Source organism: Myotis yumanensis, unplaced genomic scaffold (assembly GCF_028538775.1).
Source record: "Myotis yumanensis isolate MYYU_CA2020_CCGP unplaced genomic scaffold, mMyoYum1.0.hap1 SCAF_4, whole genome shotgun sequence".
In the NCBI taxonomy this organism is placed as follows: Eukaryota; Metazoa; Chordata; class Mammalia; order Chiroptera; family Vespertilionidae; genus Myotis; species Myotis yumanensis.
Genome location: NW_027223755.1, coordinates 33,408,084 through 33,431,761, shown reverse-complemented (window position 1 = coordinate 33,431,761; position 23,678 = coordinate 33,408,084). Strand labels below are relative to the sequence as shown.

At 41.1% G+C, this 23,678-nt stretch overlaps 1 protein-coding gene across 1 annotated transcript in view; it reads right to left on the bottom strand.

The window, feature by feature from the left end:
• Nucleotides 1-8,943: 8,943 nt before the first annotated feature.
• Nucleotides 8,944-23,678, bottom strand: part of CWC27 (CWC27 spliceosome associated cyclophilin) — a 174,727-nt gene continuing 159,992 nt past the window's right edge. Inside the window, 1 exon segment of the mRNA XM_070412057.1 lies at nucleotides 8,944-9,354. Within this exon segment, the coding sequence (XP_070268158.1) occupies nucleotides 9,192-9,354 (163 nt within the window). The 3' untranslated portion in view covers nucleotides 8,944-9,191.

The following is a 23,678-nucleotide window of genomic DNA, read 5'->3' as shown; positions in this document are numbered from 1 at the left end:
ATTGTAGGCCTCATTGAGCTGAGGGAGCCCGCCATTCAGACGAGGGTTTCAGGTGAGGGACAGTCCAGTGTGAAGCACCTGAGATGGACCACACCTGGCTCATCTGATGGAGCTCAGGAAGGAGGGATAGGGTGAGTGACGGGGAGGGCAGTAGGGAGGAGGTCAGGGATTGGAGCGGGGGGATAGTGGTTATCTAGATAGAGCCTTCTAGGCTATTGCATGGATATGGGCTTTTATTCTGAATAAAATGGGGAGCCACTTAAGTGTGTTGAGCGGAGAAGTATAGCAATGTGACTTATGTTTTAAAAGGTTTTGCTTGGCTGTTGACTTGGTAATAAAAAATAGGGAAACTAGGGTGAAAGCAGAAGACTGGTGATGATGCTGCTACGGTCCACATGAAAGTTGATGGTCCCTTTGACCAGGGTGATAGCAGTGGGTAGTGATAAATAATGGCGAAATTCTAGATATATTTTGAAGTTAGAGCCAACAGAATATCATAACAGACTGGATGTGGAGTGTGAGATAAAGACAGGAATCCAAACTATTTGGCCTGAGCAACTGGTAAACAGCATTGCCAGTAATAGAGTTGGGGAAAGTGCCGATGAAGCAAATCTAGTGGAGGTAGTGCTGGGAAGTGTACGTTTGATGGGACATGGCATCCACATGATAGCATTATTTAATTTCACTCTGAAATGGACCTCATATAATATCATATCTAACTTTAAATTAAACTATCACTTGTTGAATTCTTTAATTGCTTAGGAAGATAGTACCCATTCTTGGTCATTTACACCAACAATCCTATATAATATTCTATATAATAAAAGGCTAATATGCAAATCGACTGAACAGTGGAACGATTGGTCGCTATGATGCTCACTGACCACCAGGGGGCAGACGCTCAATGCAGGAGCTAACTCCTGGTGGTCAGTGCGCCCCTCAGCCAGAAGCTGGGCTCAGGGCTGGCGAGCCCAGCAGCGGTGGCGGGAGCTTCTCCCGCCTCTGCAGTAGTGCTAAGGATGTCTGACTGCCAGGGAGAGGGCCTAAGCCGTCAGTTGGACATCTCCCAAGGGCTCCCGGACTGTGAGAGGGCACAGGGTGGGCTGAAGGACAACCCTCCCCCCCCCCCCCAAGTGCACGAATTTTGTGCACCAGTATAGTATAATTTTAGAACACAGATAAAATGATCACATTCCTCTTATCCTATATAATAATAGAGAAACATGGTAATTAACCATAACTTCGCTACCCTTCCCATTGGCTAATCAGGGCGATATGCAAATTAACTGCCAACCAAGATGGCGGCCAGCAGCCAGGCAGCTTGAAGCGAACATGAGGCTTGCTTGCTCCAGTGACGGAGGAAGCCAATGTTCCCCGCCTGCCGCTGCTGGGCTCTGAGCTTGCACTCTAAGAAACAATGTTACAATTATAGAAGCTAAAAAAACCCCAGAAACCTGCTTTCAGCCAGCCAGGCCTCAGAGCTGGAGTTGAAACAGTGTTTTGATTATAGAACCCAAACAAACCAGATACCTGCTTTTAGCAGCCGAGGTCTCAGAGCTGGAGCTGAGCCTCAGAGAGAAAGCTGGCTCAGTTCCGTGACAGCCATAGAAGGTAAATAAATCCCAGAATAAAAGAAAAAAGAAAAAAAGGACAGGTTGGGAGCTTCAGTTGCCTGCCAGCCTGAAAACGGCCCTCAGCCCCTCACCCAGGCTGGCCAGGCACCCCAGTGGGGATCCCCACCCTGAAGGGGGTGTGACCAGCTGCAAACAGCCATCATCCCCTCACCCAGGCTGGCCAGGCACCCAAGTGGGACCCCCACCCTGATCCAGGACACCATTCAGGGCAAACCAGCCAGCCCCCACCCGTGCACCAGACCTCTATCCTATATAGTAAAAAGGTAATATGCCTCCCAGCACTGGGATCAGCGGAGCTGCGAGGCCTTCCAGCACTGGAATCAGCGGAGCTGTGAGGCCTCCTGGCCCCTGGAACAGCGTGACAGGTGGCAGAGCCCAAACCCCCTGATTGCCCTGCGGCTCTGTGTGTGACAGGGGGTGGGGCCACAACCTCCCTATCTGCCCTGCTCTGTTCGTGACAGGGGAAGGCGCCCCAACCCCCTGATCGGCCCTGCTCTGTGCCTGATAGGGGGGAGCTCCCCAACCCCCTGATCAGCCCTGCTCTGTGTGTGACAGGATGCGGCGCCCCAACCCCCTGATCAGCCCTGCTCTGTGTGTGACGGGGTGGAGCCGCAACCTCCCCATCGGCTCTGCCCTGAGTGTGACAGGGAGGAGTGCCCCAACCCCCTGATCAGCCCTGCTCTGTAAGTGACAGGGGGCGGCGCCCCAAACCCCTGATGGGCCCTGCTCTGTGTGTGACAGGGGGCGGTGCCCCAACTCCCCTATCGTCCCTACTCTATGTGTGACAGGGGGGAGCTCCCCAACCCCCTGATCAGCCCTGCTCTGTGGGTGACAGGGGGCGGCGCCCCAACCCCCTGATCGGCCCTGCTCTGTGTGTGACAGGGTACGGAGCCCCAACCCCCCTGATGGGCCCTGCTCTGTGAGTGACAGGGGACAGCGCCCCAATCCCCTGATCGGCCCATGCTCTGTGTATGATAGGGGTGGCACCACAACCCCCTGATCCGCCCTGCTCTGTGCGTGACAGGGGGTGGCGCGGCAACCTCCCCATCGACCCTGCCTTGAGTGTGACAGGGGGCGGCGCCCCAACCCCCCAATCGGCCCTGCTCTGAGCCCGAACAGGGGCTGCACCTAGGGATTGGGCCTGCCCTCTGCCACCCGGGAGCGGGCCTAAGCCAGCACGTCGTTATCTCCCGAGGGGTCCCAGACTGTGAGAGGGCACAAGTGGGGCTGAGGGACCACCCCACCCCCCGCCAGTGCACAAATTTTTGTGCACCAGGCCTCTAGTCCTATATAATAAAAGCCTAATATGCAAATTGTCCCCTTGACCACGAGTTTAACTGGGAGTTCAACCGCTCACTATGACATGTGCTGACCATCAGGGGGCGGCGTGGAACATGGTGGGCATTGGCAACACGGTGCTGGCAGTGGACAGCAGTTGAGGCCCTGCCAATGCTGATGGGCACTGACGAGAGTGGAACCACAACGGGATGGTGGAGCAGGTGAGCGTATGGTGCCAGACCAAGGTGGGTATGAGCGGGGGCCCAATTGCCCCGCAGACGGCGATCAGCTGCGGTGGCAGGGGTTGGGGCCACTGTCTGGCTCCCAGGTGCTGAGGGAGCCAGGTGGGGGCCCGATGACTCAGGTGGAGGGGGGCACATGGGGGCCCAGGTGCTGCCCAAGGCCCAGAGATCAGTTGGGACCTGCCCTTCCATGCCAGACTCTAGCGCTTCAATTGCTGGCCAGGCCTAGGAACCACACGCACCCATGCACAAATTTTATGCACTGGACCTCTAGTCCTAAATAAAATGGCAACTTTGCCCTGCCAGTGTGGCTCAATGGTTGAGCATCGACCCATGAACCAGGAGGTCATGGTTAGAATCCTGGTCAGGGCATATGCCTGGGTTGCAGGCTCAATCCCCAGTGGGGGGCATGTAGGAGGCAGCCTATCAATGATTCTCTCTCATCATTGATGCTTCTCTCTCTCTCTCTCCCTCTCCCTTCCTCTCTGAAATCAATAAAAATATATTTTTAAAAATTGCAACTTAGCCCTGGCTGGGTGGCTCAGTTGGTTGGAGCATCCTCCTGCACACCAAAGTGTTGTGGGCTCGATTCCAGGTCAGAGCACATACTTAGTTTAAGGGTTTGAGCCTCAGTCGGGGCACTTATGGAGGCAACCAATCAATGTTTCTCTTTCACATAGATGTTTCCCCCCCCCCCCCTCTCTCTCTCTCTCTCTCTCTCCACCCCCCCGCCCCCAAAAATCAATAAAAAGCATATCCTCGGGTGAGGATACAAAAATTGCAGATTAAAGAATGATTTATACATATCACACAAACAAGAGGAAATTCACAAATTGTTAAATTTCCTCATAACTACTGAAAACTAACCATAGACTATATATTACTTTAAAGTAGTCATTAACTTTCTATACATGATACCCTTCATTTCAAATACATTGTTATTATTAGATACAGAGAACAAACTGATGGTTGCAAGTGGGGAGTTGGGTGAAAAAGGTGAAGGAATTAAGAAGTACAAATTGCAGTTACAAAATAGTCATGGGGATGTAAGTACAGCACAATAGTCAATAACACTGTAATAACATATATAGTGTCAGGTGGGTACTAGACTTATATGGGGAGGTATCACTTCATAAGTTATATAAATGTCTAACCACTATGCTGTACACCTGAAACTAATATAATATTGAATATCAACTGTAATTGAAAATCATTAAAAACTTTAAAAAACAAATATATTGTTACTCAACTGTTTGAATATTATAATAAAACTCCAACCAGATTTATTCTGAAAATAGACGGGAAAGTCACTTAAGAGTTTCCTGCTCTCAAAATCATCTTGATCATTAAAAAGTGTGAAAACTTTAGCAACAATTCATTTTTGGCATATAAGGATGAAAAAAAAAATTCTAAAGAACCAAGAACATCTTCTTTTTGACTAGTGCTGTGAAGAAAGCCTCCAAAAGATGTTCTTACTGATCAAGTAACATGAATATTAATACTGTGCTCTAACCCTAAAGAAAAACTTCCCGGCAGATGGGAAGAAGAAAAAAGAAAAAGAAAAAGAAAAAGCCTGCATTTCATTTAAAAGTCAGTCTTCTCTCCAGATAGGTCTCTCCATTCCTCACCCCAAGTACCTTTTTTTTTTATTAAAAAAACACACACATAAATGATGAATTTGCACATTATATTTCAAGGAACTATACTTACATTTCTTGCTTTCCTCCCTCCTCCTTTTTTTTTTTTTTCCTATGAGATTTGTCTTTTTTCTTGAGTTGGACCTATGACCAAAAGACTAGCAGAGGGAAAAATTCATGTGAGCCAGTGGCTTTGAAAATGGCATCAACAGAGAATCTGAAGATACAAATTAGTCTGTAAACATAGGGTGCAGATGTTGCCAGAACTTGACCAAATTTTGTGAAGTAATCACATCAAGTGGAAATACACGTGAAGATTGTGGTCTTGGATGAAAGTTAAAACCCTCTGTGAGCTCTTTAGTGCAGCACAGGAGTCACTATGTAAGCTTTAGCTAAGCAGCGAAACCCTGTGAAATAACCAGTTGCATACTGGGGCTTCCTTGGGTGGCTTGAAATCCTCCATGGCAAGTATTTACACCACGGGAATTGGTAAATGCTGCAAATCAGGTCCCCCCCCCCTTTTTTTCTTAGGGGGCTAGTTTACAATTTAACCACTGAAAACAGCTCTCCATGGGGGTTAACAAAACCCTTAGCACCTGTGACATATTCCTATAGCTTTGGTGAGGAGAGTTTTGGAGAATAAATGATTATTCTTTCGAAAGCAGGGGACTTCTAATCCCCATCTTAGTAAGACTCAGTGTTTATTATTTCTCTTGGATTTCAAATATCTTCAAATCCTTATTAGAAAGGATTTCTCTAAAAAATGGTCCCTGCCTCACTTCTCTTCATTAAAAGCCGAAAGAAGAAAGAGGTAAAATATATACGGGACAGGAAACCTGCTTTCTAGGAAGCAGAGTGGTGTCACCTGGTAAACTGTGTGAAGTCCCTGGACCTGGGTCAAAGCCATGGAGAAACCAGACCTGCCTTTTTTTTTTTTTTTTTTTTTTTTGTGAATGACAGTGTTAAAGAATGTAACCCCTCTTAACTTCTCTACACCCCGTATATACAAATTGCTTATACTGATACAACCCTTAGTGGCAACTCACTTCACACCTCCATTTTCTCCCTCGCTATCACCAAGATTAAACAGCATGTTTAGGCAATATTCTACATTTATCTAACCTTTTCCATACAGGCCACACTGACACAACAGACACAACACAACAGGTTTATGTACCTCACACATCGGATCCTATCAAGAAACGTGGTCGTGACAGTTTGATAAGGACACCATAGCTTATTGAACTTGTTCTAAAAACAACAGCAGCAAACCACTCATCTCCTCACACTTTTTAATGACCTTGTTCTATGATGTCCCCATTTTTAGCTGCAGCAGATGCATTGCTGTGTGGCCTCGGAACATACCGGGAGCTGAGGGCATGTGGCAATATGTTTTGATATTACACCATTAAAAATTCTAGAGAGATCCGCATTCACTTCAATTACCTGATGAGAAAAGAGGTCTAGTGTTGCCAACAGGTTCAACCAAAGTGAAAAAACGGCTTGTAAGCAAATGAGAAAAAATTTTTCCAATTGTTGTCCTGGCTGGGTGGCTCAGTTTGTTGGACTGTTGTCCCACACACCAAAAGGTTGTGGGTTTGATTCCCAGTCAGAGCACATACCTAGGTTGCAGGTTCAATCCCCAGTCATCAGGGTGAATGTACCGGAGGCAACTGATCAGTGTTTCTCTCTCACATATATCTTTCTCTCCCCACTTCCTCTCTCTCTCTAAAAAAAAAAAAAAAAATCAATAAAAAACATATTCTCAGGTGAGGATTTTAAAAAAAAGTTGCAGGAGTTGCTTTTCTCTGCTCTCCAGAATGTCTAGCATTGCCACAGACAATGAACAAGAATGCTAACAGACTTCACTGTTTCAGGAAAACACCATATAGCAAGACAGAAAAGAAAAATAAGCCCAAATAAATATAAAATTAGAATGAACTTAAAAAGGCTAACTTCTTAAATGTTTTCATGTTTGTTTTTTGTCTTTGAGCTGATTTTTTTTTTTTCAATTCATATGGCCCAAACACGCTCCTGTGACATTTCCAAAGACTTTACTATAAGCACATTTAATATCATACAGGGTGGGGCAAAAGTAGGTTTACAGTTGTTTGTATGGAAAACAATACTATAATTAATAAACAATAATACAAGAATAAATTGCATTTCACATACGCACAACTGTAGACCTACCTTTGCCTCACCTTGTATTTAACAGATAATTAATTACATTCTTGAAAAATTGTTATTGCTATAATTCAGTTAAGTTCAAAGTGAATTTTATTATCATGGTGAAATTCTGCTGATAAGATTCTAATCTTTGTGGAATTTCAGAACTTTCTGGTCTTTGTGAATAAACCAGGATAAGACGCATTTAACCAACCTGAGGGTTTAATTTATCTATTCTTGGGACAATCCCACACTGGTTACGGTGGTGGACACATGAGGAAGAATGACACAGAAACTTGTAGGTACGGAAACTTGTAGGTACAAATCAAGTGGTAATACATTTCACAATGACTGACAGAGACTCAGTAAGCTTGGAAAACAAAATTTTGCTTTGTGAATACCTGTGATAACCAAGGTTACAACTTCGTGATGAGAAGACAGGACACACTTCTAAACACTGGCTTACTGTTTGGTGGCTGTGAGATTAATCACCCCACATTGAGGGGGCTGGCATGTCTTACTCCCCTGTCCCTCTCCTCCTCTTTGAAACTTTCTGCTTCCTGAAGAGAACAAAGTGTTCTTGTTAGTACTGGGAGTCCTGTCTTCTCACCTCAGGTTGTAGATATCAAAAAGAAAAAAAAATGAAATATTTCAGGCATACCAACATGTATAGAGAATACTATAATGAGGATTGAGTACCCACCCTCTACCTTAATAAATAAAGCACTACAAACACAAGCAAGGCTCCCTGTATATTTCTTCTGCCTCCTCAGAGGTAATCACTATTTCCATACCTGGTTTATATTTTTGCTACACATGTGTATATCCATAAATAATATATAATGGTAGGTTGTGTGTTTTAAATTTTTATACAGATGGTCTCCTTTTTTTCATATTATGTTTAAGATAAGGTAATACATGTAGCTCTGGTTTACTGATCTTCACCACTACAAAGTATTTGATAATATGGATATACAACAACTCATTTAGCAATTCTTTGGTTGATGCTTCAGTGTATACTCAGTAGGGGTCTCCTTGAGCAACGCGTGAGAATTTCTTTAAGGCACAGACCCAGGATTAGAATTTTTGAATCACGGGTAGGCACATCTATAACGTTAGTAGGTACTGCCAATTCCAAGGATTGAATCACCTGCAGTGATTCTCTTTAACAAGCCCTCTGGGTTCAAAGTTTCGGCTTCATTCCTCTGGAAGAGGGGTGGGTGGCGGGGGAAGGGTAGTGCAGCAAGACTGCGTTTCTAACTTGTTCCCATGTGACGTTGCTGTAGGGTAATGTCTGGGACTGTATTTTGAGAACTAGTGTTCTTGGAAAAAGCCTATTGGATGACATTTTGAGAGAGAGAGCCGATGAGACACTATCTGAAAAGATGTTGCTGGTGAGGTTTTATGAGGTCACTGAAAGTTAGTCTGTGGTATAATTTTAGCATTCCGATTCTAGGAATGAAAACCTGACTAAATATAGATAATATGTAGTAAATAACCCGTGAGAGTGGTTGCCATCAAAGGCTAAATTCTCAATGAGCTGCTCTGCAAGAGTGGGGCCCCTGCATGTCTCCTGCGGCTGCTGTGTGAGAAGGGCGAGTGGGCAGGTGGCCCGGGTCAGGCGAGGGTATGCCATGAGCTGGGCTGACAGTAGCCGGTGTCTCAGCTGCATCAATAGAAGCCAGGCATTAGCCTTGATGCAGGTGTGAGTATTCATGTGGGCGTTCCTCACAATTTAAGGTACGGGCTACTGAGTCCTGTTGATTTGGCTATTTTGAGATATTTATATGAAAAAAAAATCAATCTTTATATTACATATATATTTTATTATATTCCAAAGTTAGTATTCTGATGACAGAATGCCAAAGAGGTTTTCCTCAAATATTCTTTTTGCAGGAATTTCTTAGAAAAAATCTCAAAAATGAAGCCTTCACATATTTTAGGGTAAAAAAGCACAAGTAGGCTTGCATGGTCTGCACATGGTTAACATGAAAACTGGAAGGAAAGTGATTTTATTTCACATTTAACAATATAAAAAGTCAATGCAGAATAAAAGTGTGTTCCAGTAACCAAGAGCATGTGTTTGTGTCAGTCCACAATTTACATAACAAGACCCTGGTTTTCAAAACCAGACTTCTCCCCATGCCTAAGTGATGCTGCTGGGAGCAATGGCTGTCAGGAGGCCATGCACTGCAGGCACACTTCCACCTGTTCTGGGCGTCAGTCCTCTCCTATCTTCTTTCCTTTTTCTCTCTCATCAGCTTTTTGCTTTCTTCCCTTCTTCTTTTATTCACTGGATTCCGGGGATCATAGATTTCAAACGTGTCTGAGTCCTGCATGCTCGCATCTTTCACTTTTCTGCTTTTATCCTCAAACTGAAGTACATGTGACATCCTAAAGAGGGAGAGAGATGGTTCAGTGATTGTGGCGTGGAAACTGAAAGGAGAAATTCTATACTTCCCCATCCTTGGCAAAATGAACTATAAGGGTACCGAACACAAAGATGGCTTTATTGTTTATTGGTGCTTGTGCCACACGGAAACCAACTTCTCAGAAAACCCTTGAATTTGAAAACCATGTGTGGAGTTTGTTCTGCTGGCTTGTGTTTCTAGTAGTGAGTGTCGTTGCCTCAGTTTTCACTTGAGGTTCTTTTCCTGATGGGAGGTTAAAAGACTTCTACACACAGTGTTCCTTAAACTAAACTCCCAGAACATTCTGCCAGCTGCCTTTAAAGAGCTTACTTTCTTAGCTAGAGAGAGCCTGGCTGCAGAGCAAAACTCCTGCAATAAGCTACTCCTATCTGATTTCTGTTTCATTTTGTTTTGAGTATTTAAATGGATCAAGAGTAGGTAATGTGTTAAGAAAATTCTTGTTCAAATGGTATTATGACTCCCTTTTCTGTGGAGTTGCTGAGTTAAAGAAATATACATATTTTTCATACAAATGGAAACTAAGCTTTGGCAGAGCTCCGTGGACTAATTTCCTCCTACTATTGATTACAACAAATCTAACCACCCCGCTTTCCTACTTTATCAAATGCTTACTGGTCTTAAGGTATCAACATGTGCTTGACTCATAAGTGGTCATAAGCTGGCTATCCTTAGCAGCAGGGGAACATGTAAGCGATTAGCTCTGTCCCCATTAGGAGGTGTCAGGAATAAACGGGGAAGTCAAAAGACTAGGTTTCAGGGCAGTTGAAGGAATTTGGAAAGAGGAAAGTTCAATTTTTATATATAAACAAAACTACTAAGGCTTTCCCATTAGTTAGTTCAGCAATTTTTTAAAAAAAAAATATATTTTATTGATTTTTTACAGAGAGGAAAGGAGAGAGATAGAGAATTAGAGACATCGATGAGAGAGAAACATCGATCAGCTGCCTCCTGCACATCTCCTACTGGGGATGTGCCCACAACCCAGGTACATGCCCTTGACCGGAATTGAACCTGGGACCCTTCAGTCCGCAGGCCGACGGTCTATCCACTGAGCCAAACTGGTTTCGGCAAGTTCAGCAATTTTTAAAATAGGCAGACAAAGCATTTTCCTTTATCACAGAAGATAGGGCCAAATTGCCTATAGGATTAACACTCCGCATACACCAGCTGTAACATTCAGATGAAACCCAAATATTACATTAGCTCCTTTTCCCCTGCAGTAGCACAAACGCTGAGTGAAGTTTATTTATGTGACAAACTCCTAAGGATATACCCAGATTTTAAAGAATCCTAAAAAGATTTTGGGAGGAAAGTAAAACGTTATAGTAGTAGTGCTACAATTACTCAGGATTCAGTAGCTACAGTTCACCAGGGCTGACAGGTGGGGTCTTACTACCATTCCCATCCCTTTCCACCCAGATAGATAAAGCTGATTGGAACGCAGGTGAGGATGAGCGATAATAATGACTTAGAGTTTCCTTTAACTTACTGAGGTAACTCACATTTCTACAATTTATTATTAAAATACATGATTTGCATCAAATTCATAACTGATCTCAATAATATAGGGTGTCCCAAAAATGTACACATACTTTGAATAATTATAAAGGCAGTGTTTATTAAAATACATTCCATTTTCAAAACTGAGTTATCAGCTGTTAAAGTGCATACATTTTTGGGGGCACTCTGTATATGAACATGCCATCTCACATGTGAGAACTCCGGAGTTTTAATACTTCCTGTTGCTTTAGTAAGCACCTGATTTAGAAAAATGCATCATAGGGTCATTGCTTATTTAGAGGGATTCCTCAGAGTCTTTCACTTTCTTGTGCCTTCAATTTCTTACAGTTTAAGCATTAGCTTATGAGAATAAAACAATCTCCAACTCCTAGAAAAAGGCTGGTTGTTCCACAGTGACCACTAGAACGGATTTGAAACATAATTACACCAGATTTAATCAATTAATGATGACTTGCCTAGGCCTAAATGCACCTCAGTAAATACTTCAGTAACCTCACCTCCGAAAGCCAACTAATCAGTGGCAGCCTAGTGCTTCTGAAAGCTGGCCAATCAGTGGCGGACTCACTCCAGTGACCATGCTTCAGAAAGCCAGCCAATCACGGACAACCTCTCCTGAATAAAGAGCTTCTGAGACTGATGTCCACTCCTAAACAATCCCCAACCCAAAAATCTATATAAGGATTTGCAACCAGCTTTGCTCAGAGACTGTGCCTCAAAGCACAGCTCTTTCTTCCTTCAGTAAGTAGTAAACTCGGCCTTTTGTTTCACATATTAAGAGGGGGTCTTTTCCTCTGATACTTCTTACAATCTGTGCTGCACTCCCCACAAAGCGCACTGTCTAGAAATTGTGAGTGTGTTACCACTGTTGAGGGCCAGGTTTAGGAGAGTGGCCAGACGGTCCTATTAAAAGTCCCTGACCACGCACGCGTCTGGGGAGCCCACCCCACACTGCATTTCCGGAAGTGGTGAGCGCTTTCCAAGTGACTCTTGTGCAGACGCCTAAGCCAACACCAGGAAGTAGCTGGAATCATATGCCCTTTAAAATATTTTATTCAATACTCCTATATTGATATAAAAAAACAAAAGCCACCATCTTAGTTAACTTATTAATACCTCTCCATATATGCATTCTTCTATTTAAAAAAATTATCGCTTTTTCTGCTCCCCAATACATATGGGTTTTGTGTAATATCCACTTCTAGTAGGCACTATCCTTGTTTCAAATATGACTTTGCCAGAATTTGTCAACTAAAACCATAATAAGGCACCTTCCTCCTTTCTATGCCATGAGAGAATCATGCAACAATTGGACTGCGTTGGCCCTGGTCTAAGAAATGACCTCTAGACATGAGAACACAGCACAAAGCCCAGACAGAGAAACAGATTTGCCTACAAACCTGGAAAAACAGAAAGCCGTAAATCAAAGTAGCTGTCTTTTTCGACTGTTTGTTTCAGACACCACTGCACTAAACAGGTCCAACGTTTTGATTAATAACAAGCCTAAACCCAGAGGAAAGAAGGGGCTATCGGCTTACACACTACTTCAGCTTTAATATCATAATACTTAGCAGGGCTGGTTACTCAGCAATAATATTTAATCTTTAATAGAAATAAAAGCATAATCAAAATGTTTCACCCATTTATCTTTCAACATGCTTCAATCACTTCATTTTCGAGAGCAAACAAAACAGTTATTATGATTTTCAGCATAATAAACTCCTGACCTATGTGCCTCCATAAATCACAGACTGCACGGATTGAAAGCATGCCCACATTTTACAGCCTCCGGTGAGAATACACATGCAGACTTATAATGCAGACCCAATTCCAGTGCATAGGGTCTGGTAGTTTACAGTCTTGTATGTATCGACAACTCAATACTATCCACTCTGTGGCTGGTCATGGCATTGGCCCAACAAGAGCAGTGAGTTTATTGGAATTACACACTGATCATTTACATGTGAAAATTTTAAAACTTGTTCACTTGAAGGCAAAGACAGAAATTTAGTTCTTATTAGTAAAAAGTTTTGCATAAGCTCAGATTCTCAATAAGAACACTGACTTGAGTGTGTAATAGAAACATGGAGGGTTACCATTGTCACAGAGGCTGTGTTGGACAGGTAAGTTTTTTGGTCAGAGACTGTGTGGGCTTACAGACAAAAAGTAAACAGCTGATTCTCTTAAAAGAACCCGGACCTTGAGTAACCTCACTAACTTGACAACCAGTTTTTAAACTTCTCACATAGTTGTGAAATAGATTAAGATATAACAGCAATTAATAATGGGACATGCATTCTCAGATATATAGTAAATCATTCCAAATAGAATTCCAATATTAACAATTCACTTCTCACTGAGATGTATTTAAATTATTTATGCTTCTATAATTAAAACGGCTGTTTTTCACTGGGAAGTCTGTAAACCACTCCTTCCCATTTCCAAGTCTCCCTAATTTAGGAACTTAGCACCCAACCCTTTGAGTGTTGTAGGTGTCCTAACTGTTCTGCATCTGCACTATTTCTCCTTTTTATAATCTTCCAAAGGTTCCAAAATAACCTTTCTTACACGTTTCTTTTACAGTGTTCTTTTGAGCAGGAACTATCAGCTATTGTATTGACTGAAATCTCAGCCTGACCCTTAAAACCCTCTAACAATGGGATCTTCCTATCTCACCAACCTCTTTTCCTTTCTTTCATCAGCTCTCACCTTCTGTAATTGCCCGTTTACTTAATTTTGAACAGACTGTCAGTTATTCGAGACACTCTGAGCCTTGTTCACAGCTGTATTCCCAGGGCCAAGAATGGTGATTGGTGTGAATCAAAGCCTTCAGAACCTTTGTGTCGGCCAGGCCTGCTGGCTGGTACTTGCTGGTTTGCTAAACTAACACTTGACCCTGCTTTTGTGGGCAGACACTGTCTTTTATTTCTCTGATACACTTCTAAAATGACTCACAGGCTCTGCAGAAAGTCCCATGCTCAGCACAAGCCCACCTTTCCATGACTTAATCCCGGCTCAGCACACAGACTGCTGCTTTCCCACTGCACCCCATCAGTGAGTGCTAGTTTTTATTCCCTGAAGACTACAGTGGGAGCTGGTCTTAAGTCTCTTCCATTTCCTAGGCCACTAATGTAGAACTACGTAGGCAATTTCTTTAAAGCAATGTTTCGCAAAGTCTAATCTTAGAGCCCTCCCTACCTCAACGCAGGTTGTACATTGGAATCAACTGGGTGCCAGGCCTGCCTTCACCTCCAGAGGCACTGAATCAATTGTCGTGGTTGGGTGGGGACCCAGCATCAGGAATTGAAAATGTTTTCCTGGTGATTTTAAAATACAGCCGAAGTTAAGATTGCAGCACTAGGGTTTAAGAAAGAATCTTTACACTTTCAGCCCAGCTGGCATGGCTCAATGGTTGAGTGTTGACCTATGAACCAGGAGGTCACAGTTTGATTCCTCACCAAGGCGCATGCCTGGGTTGCAGGCTCAATCCCCAGTGTGGGCGTGCAGGAGGCAGCTAATCAACTAATCAATTAGCTAATCAGCTAATCAATGATTCTCTCTCATCATTGATGTTTCTCTCTTTCCCTTCCTCTCTGAAATTATATATATATATATATATATATATATATATATATATATATATATTTAAAAGAACCATTATACTTTCAGATTGATAGATTTCATCAGCCAGTGGTCTGGACCCTTCAGAGATGAGAACAGATGCTTCCCAGTGACAAACTGCTCACCTACTTGAAGAAGTTACATGGCCTCTGAGCCTATTATTTTAACTGAAGGATCTTAAGTGTATTGCCAGGTCTTATTAATGGTTTGAGGATAAGGCAAGGAGCTAGATTTAATTATTCATTCAACAAACATCAGAGTGCTGTTTATGTGTGAGACCCAATGTCAGACTCCAGGGACACAAAGCCAAATATGACCCAAGCCCTGCTCTCCTAAAGTGAACAGTCTATTGGGGATGAACACAAAGAAAGACTCCAGGACAAATGCATATTTTGGAACTGCCTGCCAAGAGTGAGGCAATAATAATGAAAGCATCCACTGACATAGTACTGCACATACTGTCTGGTATTATCTTCAAAAAAGCTGTATGGGGTAGACAGGAAAGATGTTATTATCACCCTCACTTCACACGCCATCTGTGAGGTTCATGGTCAAGAAACTTAGAGCTGGCTGGTAATGTCTTCAGAGGTAAACTTTCATCTTGTGAAGATAGATTTAACTTTAGGAATAAATTAGTGTTAACTCAGTGCTAAGTCCTAATAAGAAGGATAAATAAGTCAGATTGGATAGTTGGTGCTTATTTTAGGATACAAAAATTTAAAAATGCAACTATAGAGACAAGAATGATCATTTGTGTGGCTCCCAAGCTGGTATTTAAAGGAATTCCAAAAAAGCAGTTCCAAAAATGCCTTGAGCAATGTGGAAGCATCTTCTGGAAAAAGATGCCTCTCTTTAATTATTTTTAAAAACATATTTTTATTGATTTCAGAGAAGAAGGGAGAGGAAGCGAGGGATAGAAACATCAATGATGAGAGCGAACCATTAATTGTCTGCCTCCTGCATGCCCTCGAGTTGGGATCAAGTCAGCAACCTGGACATGTGTCCTGACCAGGAATCCAACCATGACCTCCTGGTTCACAGGCCAACGCTCAACCACTGAGCACACTGGCCAGGCAGGAGCCTCTCCTTTAGGTGAACACTTGCTTAAAAACAGGGAAGCATTGACTTTCACTGTAAATGTTTTATTCCTCACTGCCTTTAATTTTTGCTCTCTGGAATCTCAGTCCCAGTTTCTCCTAACCTTTCTAAAATGAGGGTACTAAGGAGTGCCTTGCAGTTGATGGTGATATCCAGGTCTTTTTTGTAATATATATATATTTAAAAATGCAAATCTCACCATGAAAACTGTCCTGTTTTAAATCCTTCAGTGTTTCCTCATTGTCTACATAATGAAACTCAAGTTGCTTATGTGGCCTCTATGATTTGGCTTTTGATCCCCTCTTTAAGCTCCCATTGTCACCTTACCCAAAAACTTTTCATCATTAGACCACTGGTCGCTAACCGGTGGTCCACGGACCACTGATGGTCCGTGAGGTCCGAAAGGTTGGCGACCGCTGCTCAAGACATCCTGAATGATTTGTAGTTTCCTGAACAAAACCTGCTCTCTCCTGCCTCCTGGCTGCCTCTTCAGGGTGATACACTTCTCTCCCTATTAGCTGAGGTTGTCATCCCCTCTGGGAACCAGTCCCTTTCCGCTTCTGGCCTGGCCTGCTCTTTTTCCAGGGTGAGGGCACTCTTCTGTCAGCTCTCTCTTCTCCCTCGCTAGACTGCAGTTGGCTCTGTTTCACTGGCCTTTGTACCAGCCCTGGTCACAATGCTGAGCAAGAAGAATACCCTCAATAAATGTTGGCTGAATAAACAGATATTTCTGGGTAGGCTGTCACCTCTAAAACCTTTGGCTAGAATCCTGGTTTTGTTCATCTTTCTCCTTGGTAGTATTAATACATAATTCCAAATTAGTTAGCAGTAATGTTTATAGACCCTGGAGTTTTCCAGGTTAGTAACTCTCCTTTTAAACTCTACACCAGAGAAAAGTTAATACTGTACTCAAAACACTAAAACAAAGTATTTTCACCACCACTAACTTATGCTATGAAAATCTAACACTTAACTTTCTCAAATGTGCCAGTTAAACTGCCTAGTGATTGACATTTGTGATTGACATTTGTCTTCTGTACACTAACTCCCTGTGAGGGATGAGGCAGGGGAGAAATGCACACATTGTCTTCAGCCTTCCTTTACGCCAGTGGTTCTCAACCTTCTGGCCCTTTAAATACAGTTCCTCATGTGGTGACCCAACCATAAAATTATTTTCGTTGGTACTTCATAACTGTAATGTTGCTACCATTATGAATCGTAATGTAAATATCTGATATGCAGGATGGTCTTAGGCAACCCCTGTGAAAGGGTCATTCAACCGCCAAAGGGGTCGCGACCCACAGGTTGAGAACCACTGCTCTACACGATCTGAAAGGCCTTGCCATTCTTTGTGAAACTGGCATCCACATAATTTGTGTTTAGTATACTGTTCTGATAGCATCTCACTTCTCTATTCAGTTAGAATTCTTAAGAAACCAAACGAAATAACTCCTGCCTGTTACTTAAGTTTATCGTTCTATGGGACTATGGGTTAGAAACTTAAATGATCTGGTTTAATTTTTTTTTTTTGGGGGGGGGCGTGGAGCTTGGAAGGAGACATATTTTAGAAGCAAAAGAGTCTTATTTTTTTTTTTTTTTTTTTAATTCAGCAAGACAAAACAACTTTCAGTTTTGCCCACATTTGAGTGTGAAGGATTGCACCTGCTCCGTACCAGAGATGGGCTGCAGCACGCTCTGGTGCTTCTGTCCTTGTTACTGCTCTGGAACATCCTCCCACCTCCTTCCCATGGTCTGTGACCCTCTCCATTCATAGTCCAGATTAATTCTCACATTCTCCTGACTGCCCTGGGCCTCAGGACCTGCTCTCGCCTTTGATACTATGAAAACTTTTGTGGACTGCAGTCAGAAGGCCTGGGTTTGTGGTACAACTCAGTCACTAAGTGTTTCCGTAGGAGAGTCACACTGCTTATCTGTGATGAGGGGATGGTAATAGGCACCCTATTTGCCTCACAGAGTCAGAGTGAGGTTCAAACATCATGCCTGAAAAAGTGTGGTCCAAACACTGACTATCATTTCAACTCATTTTGCACTTTGTGTGAGTGTGTATTACGTATAAACTCCCTGTGAGAGTTTATACGTAAAGTTGTTATAAATTATAACAACTTTTACTAGTATAGCATGATTAACATATTCACTGTTGAGGGAACTTTTTCTTTGTGCAAAATACAACAATCCTGAGAGGCAAAAACATAAAACAACAACAACAAAATTACTTGAAATTCCGTAGCTCATCAATAACTACCGTAAACATATAGACATCACTTCCTGCACGTTTTCCTATGTATGTCTATGTATATATACAAATACACACATGTATGTGTGTGTGTGTGTGTGTATATATATATATATATATTTGAAGGTATCATGACGTATACATTTTATAATTGTTTTTCACACACCACAAACATCTTTTACATGAATAACTATACTTCAACATTGCTTTATTCACTGTGTAGTATTTGATCCTATAATTTACAATCAACCCCATATTATAATTCTTAGGCATAGGACAGAGATGACTGAGAAACAGAAGAGGCTAACGAGAAGAAAGAAACCAAGGAGGAAAAGTAAAGAAGAAATAAAACTCAAGATGGGAAACAGAAACAGTGACTTAAAGGAAGCAAACAATAAATAAAAAATAGCAGACAGAAATGGCAAAAATTCAGAAGAAGAAAAATAGGAAGAAATTTTAAAAATATCTGAACAAACAGAAATAAGTATAGGGATATAGAGCATTAGGTAAACCAAATAGAGAGGAAACCGGCCACTGGCCTTTTAAAAGAAGAACAGAAGATGAAAACCTGCAGATTTTCCTTTACTGTTCACCATTCACAGGGGAAAACCTCCTTGGTTCTGAACTTTGAACAAATGTTAGTATTTTCCTCTCAGTTTGGGGTTTTGAAAAGCAAACTCTTAAAAATGACTTGTTTCCCTCAGTTAAAAAGAAAAAAGAAGTCCTCCTATTATTGAGTGACTTTAATAAATGTTGAGTATTGTTGGAGTACATGTAAAAGATGTAATTTTCAAAATATCTTCAGCAACACGGGAATGCAGTTTCTCTGCTTTCTTGCCTATCTAACATACTGACAGTCAGCAGGACACAGTTGGAAAGCTTAAGCGCCTTTCCAGAATAAATGAGTAATATGCATTCTTACACCTGCCCTTGGCTTAAACAACTGCTCAGCCCATAACAAAAGCTATGGCCAGTGAACTAACAAAACCACATAGGGAAGGTAGGGTTCCCAATCAAACAGGCCTGGTAAGCAGCAGGGGGACATGGCTATCTGCCTGTCTCTGAAACAAACCTCCTAATGTGATAGAAACTTGTTTCAGGGCACACTAAATGAAAGTAGAGTCAATACAGAAGAGTTTTCTTCAACCAGAAGAAAAATGGCAAAAAAAGAGGTGATGTCAGGGATTGAATGGAGGCTTAGAATAAAAATAATCACCTTTCCAGGATCAGCAACTCTGACAAGATTTACTTATGAAAGAACCACATTGGTCTTCTGCAGCATTTATACTCCTTTATAAAATGAACACACCAACTAGGATATCTGGTGGGTAATCACATTCCTTCTTGCTTCGTTTTATCACTACCTTAGTACTTGCCTCAGAGCAGTGGTTCTCAATCTTCCTAATGCCGCGACCCTTTAATACAATTCCTCATGTTGTGGTGACCCCCAACCATAAAATTATTTTCGTTGCTACTTCAGAACTGTAATTTTGCTACCGTTATGAATAGTAATATAAATATCTGATATGCAGGATGTATTTTCATTGTTACAAATTGAACATAATTAAAGCATAGTGATTAATCACATAAACAATACGTAATTATATATGTGTTTTCCGATGGTCTTAGGTGACCCCTGTGAAAGGGTCGTTCGACCCCAAAGGGGTCCCGACCCACAGGTTGAGAACCGCTGGCTCAGAGAGAGGAATGGAAGCAAAACAGACATTATGATGAGCTTATAATTCTATGCTCTTCAAAGTGATATTATTTTTGTTTTCTATTTAAATTATATTTACAATTGATGTCCACCCCCCTTTTCTTTTTATTTAGTTCTAGCCTCAAGGGAAAAAAGTTCATTAATGAGGAATTACTGTTCACTGTAAAAGTCTCAAATCTCAAATTTATTTTATTTCAGAATATTAAGAATTATGATTAGAAACTTATGTTAACCATTGCAAGGTATTATTGGTTGATTAAGAAAAGGTAAAAAACAAACAAACAAACAAATAACACACAAAACAAAAAAATTATAGAAATAGTGGAAACTCTAATCATCATCTTGATGGATCTACTGATAGTAGTCAAATCCAGAGAAATAAGTTCTTAAAAATATCAATGACAACCTTGTAGACGAGAACAACAAAACACTGAGCACTGATTATTCCAGACATCCCACTAAATCCTTTAAAAATAGCATCTCATTTAATCCACAATCTAACCCACCAGGGAGGTACTATTATTATCCTCAGTTTACAAATTAATGAGCAGGGTTAGAAAGGTTATATAATTTGCCTGAGATCGCACAGACAGTAAATTTCCAAGCTGGGATTCAGATTCAGGCCTGACTCCAAATCCCATACTCATAACTACTTTACTATTTATATTACTGTGAAAAATGATGGGTAAATGTGGCAGGAACTTCTTGTTCAAGGTAAGCAAACTTTTAATAACTTTTATTTTTATTCTTCAAATAATACAAGGATTATAATATTAGGGATATGGACTTAACATCTTCCACCATTTAAAGAGGGCTAGACAATTTCTTACCAACAGTTTGACCAAGTCCTGAAGTCACTTGTCTGGCATTATTAAAAACAACAACAACACTACTTTATCTGAAAATACGAAAAATATACAGGCTAGCTCAGGTAGAGAAACTAGTGCAATATAAAATCACAAGTGATAATGTCTTTGAAAACAAACAGAATTAAATTGTTGAGCCAAGAATGATTGACTATTTCTGAATTCTACAACTTCCTAGCTATGAGGTCGTGACCATAACCTTTAGTTACTTAACCTTTCTGTGACTCAGATTCTTCCCATATCATTTGCGCATCAGAACAATATCTAGCTTATAGTTTAAAAAAGATTAATTGGTGTTTCTTAAATGTCCACTAAAAGTGGGCTTCTAACTATAACTTTGATTTCTACTAAAAAAGGGGTCAAGCCCATTATTTTACCTATCATAATCAACTGACTTATCTGCACACAAGGAACAGAACAATATTATTACATGTAATGCATTAACTGCACTAATACAGGAAGGAGAAGGGATAATAACAATTCAAAATAGCGGGTAGTAGAAAGATTACTAATGAATGTCTTTGGAAAAGGATTTTGTGGTTTGTATTTATCCATCCTAAGTGTTCTGGAATCCACATCATATAACATAAAAGTAAGAGGTTGCCTTTACTCTATAACAGCAGTTCTCAACCTGTGGGTCGCGACCCCTTTAGGGGTCGAGCCACCCTTTCACAGGGGTTGCCTAAGACCATTGGAAAACACATATATAATTACATATTGTTTTTGTGATTAATCACTATGCTTTAATTATGTTCAATTTGTAACAATGAAATTGGGGGTCACCACAACATGAGGAACTGTATTAAAGTGTCGCGGCATTAGGAAGGTTGAGAACCACTGCTCTATAACTTTGTTAATCCTCTGTGTTTTGGTTCAGTACCAGAGAGATGGGAAAAAATCTGATCAAACGTTTCATAAAAACATTTATATACCTATAGCTGAAAATGGCAATCAAATCCTAGATTTTGTTCTTTGTTACTCCTCATGCTACTTATTTTCCACATGTGATCTTTTCCATCACTTTGAAGGTAGGGCATTTGTCTAAAGAGTGATTATTTCCTTTCTGGCACTAGGGTTGTAATTCAGGTAGTGGCCACCTGTTAAATAATGGGGCCTTTTTATTGATTCCATGGTCAATTGTCTAAGCTTTTTCCAGGTGTGCTTAACTAACACAAAATAATTATAGCACATTATCCAGCCGATTAAGCTTTTAAAGTAAAAATATGTGTTGAACAATAAAGGTCCAACTTGCTTACCAGATATTATGTAGTATTATATTGCTATAATAATTTAGCAGTGAGGTATTGACACAGGGACAGAAAAATTCATGTAGGGTAATAAAACTGAAAAATATACATAAGAACTTACTCTATGACAAAGGACACATTTAGTATCAGTGGGGAAACTCAAGATTATTCAATTACTAGAGGCCCGTTGCAGGAAGATTCCTGCAAGAATAGGGCTTCCTGAAGCTGGAGCGAAGCAGAGAAAGGAGCGAAGTCCACCGAGGCAGGCTTGCTCCCTTCTCCACTGACTCACTCCCTCCCTCTGTCTCCGCTGCCTCAGCTCCCTCCCTTCTCTGCTGCCTCACTTCCTCCCTTCTCCCCTGCCTTGCTTCCTCCCTTCTCCACCACTTCGCTCCCTCCCATCTCTGCTGCCTTGCTCTCTCCCTTCTCTGCCACTTCACTTCCTCCCATGTCCGCTGCCTCGGCTCCATTCCCTTCTCCACTGCTTCAGTCCCTTCTGCAGTGCTTGTCTTCCTTCTACACGGTCTTCAGTCTTCGCTCTGTGCCTGTGTATGCAAATTAACTGCCACCTTTGTTGGGTTAATTTGCATATTGCTCTGATTGGCTGGTGGGCATAGTGGAGGGACGGTCAATTTGCATGTTTTTCTTTTATTAGTGTAGATCAGTGATGACGAACCTATGACACACGTGCCAGAGGTGACACTCGAACTCATTTTTTTGGATGATTTTTCTTTGTTAAATGGCATTTAAATATATAAAATAAATATCAAAAATATAAGTCTTTGTTTTACTATGGTTGCAAATATCAAAAAATTTCTATATGTGACATGGCACCAGAGTTAAGTTAGGGTTTTTCAAAATGATGATACACCGAGCTGAAAAGGTTCGCCATCACTGGTGTAGATGGTGGTTAGTGATTTAGAAAAAACATAGAGTTATAATATTAATCTAATGTAATAACACCAAATCAATTCCATGTGGATTAAAAATGTCAAAATAAAGTAAAAACAAAACCATAAAAATACTAGAGAATACTATAACTAGGTATTTATATAATACTGGGATTAAGAAGATGTAGAGAATGACACTGGGCAGAAAACATGAAGAACAAGATTGCCAGTTAAAACTCCATGTTAAACACAAAACAAAACAATAACCTCCATAAATAAATTGTAAGGCAATGACAAAATTGTAAAAATATTTTTAAAAAGATATCCTTAATATTTAAGAGCTTTTATAAATCAAGAGATATATAATCACATTATAATATACAATTAACAACCACAATCATAACAATAATAAAAAATAAATGGTCAATTAAAACATTTTAAAAGTTCAACTTTACTAGTAAACAAAGAAATACAAAATGATATATGGTAGAAGCTGGCAAAGATTAGTATATCTATGTCAGTTATCTGTGATATATTATGACACATACATGCTCACATAATACTCTAGTCTAGAGTAAGGGGAAATCAGTAACTTCATTTATTGCTGGTACAGGCAAAAAGGATTCAACTTCTGGAATGCAATCTAGCAAAAATGTCATCAAAGGCATATCTGAGCTGACAGAAGTTTGAGTGGCTGGGAGAGGGGCTGGCTGAAGGGAACCCTCTGGGTGATGTAAAAGTTCTAGATCTTGGTTTGGTGGTGTTTACATGAGTGTATATAATTGTCAAAACTCATCAAGATAAACTGATTCAAACTATGTATTTTCTTTTTTGTTTTTAAATATATTTTTATTGATTTCAGAGAAGAAGGGAGAGAGAGAAACATCAATGATGAGAATCATTGGTTCTCTGCCTCCTGCACGCCCCCTACTGGGGATTGAGCCCACAACTTGGGCATGTGCCCTTGACTGGAATTGAACCCACCACTCTTCAGTCTGCAGGCCGACACTCTATCCACTGAGCCAAGCCAGCTAGGGCCAAACTATGTATTTTCTTATAACTAAGTTATACTAAA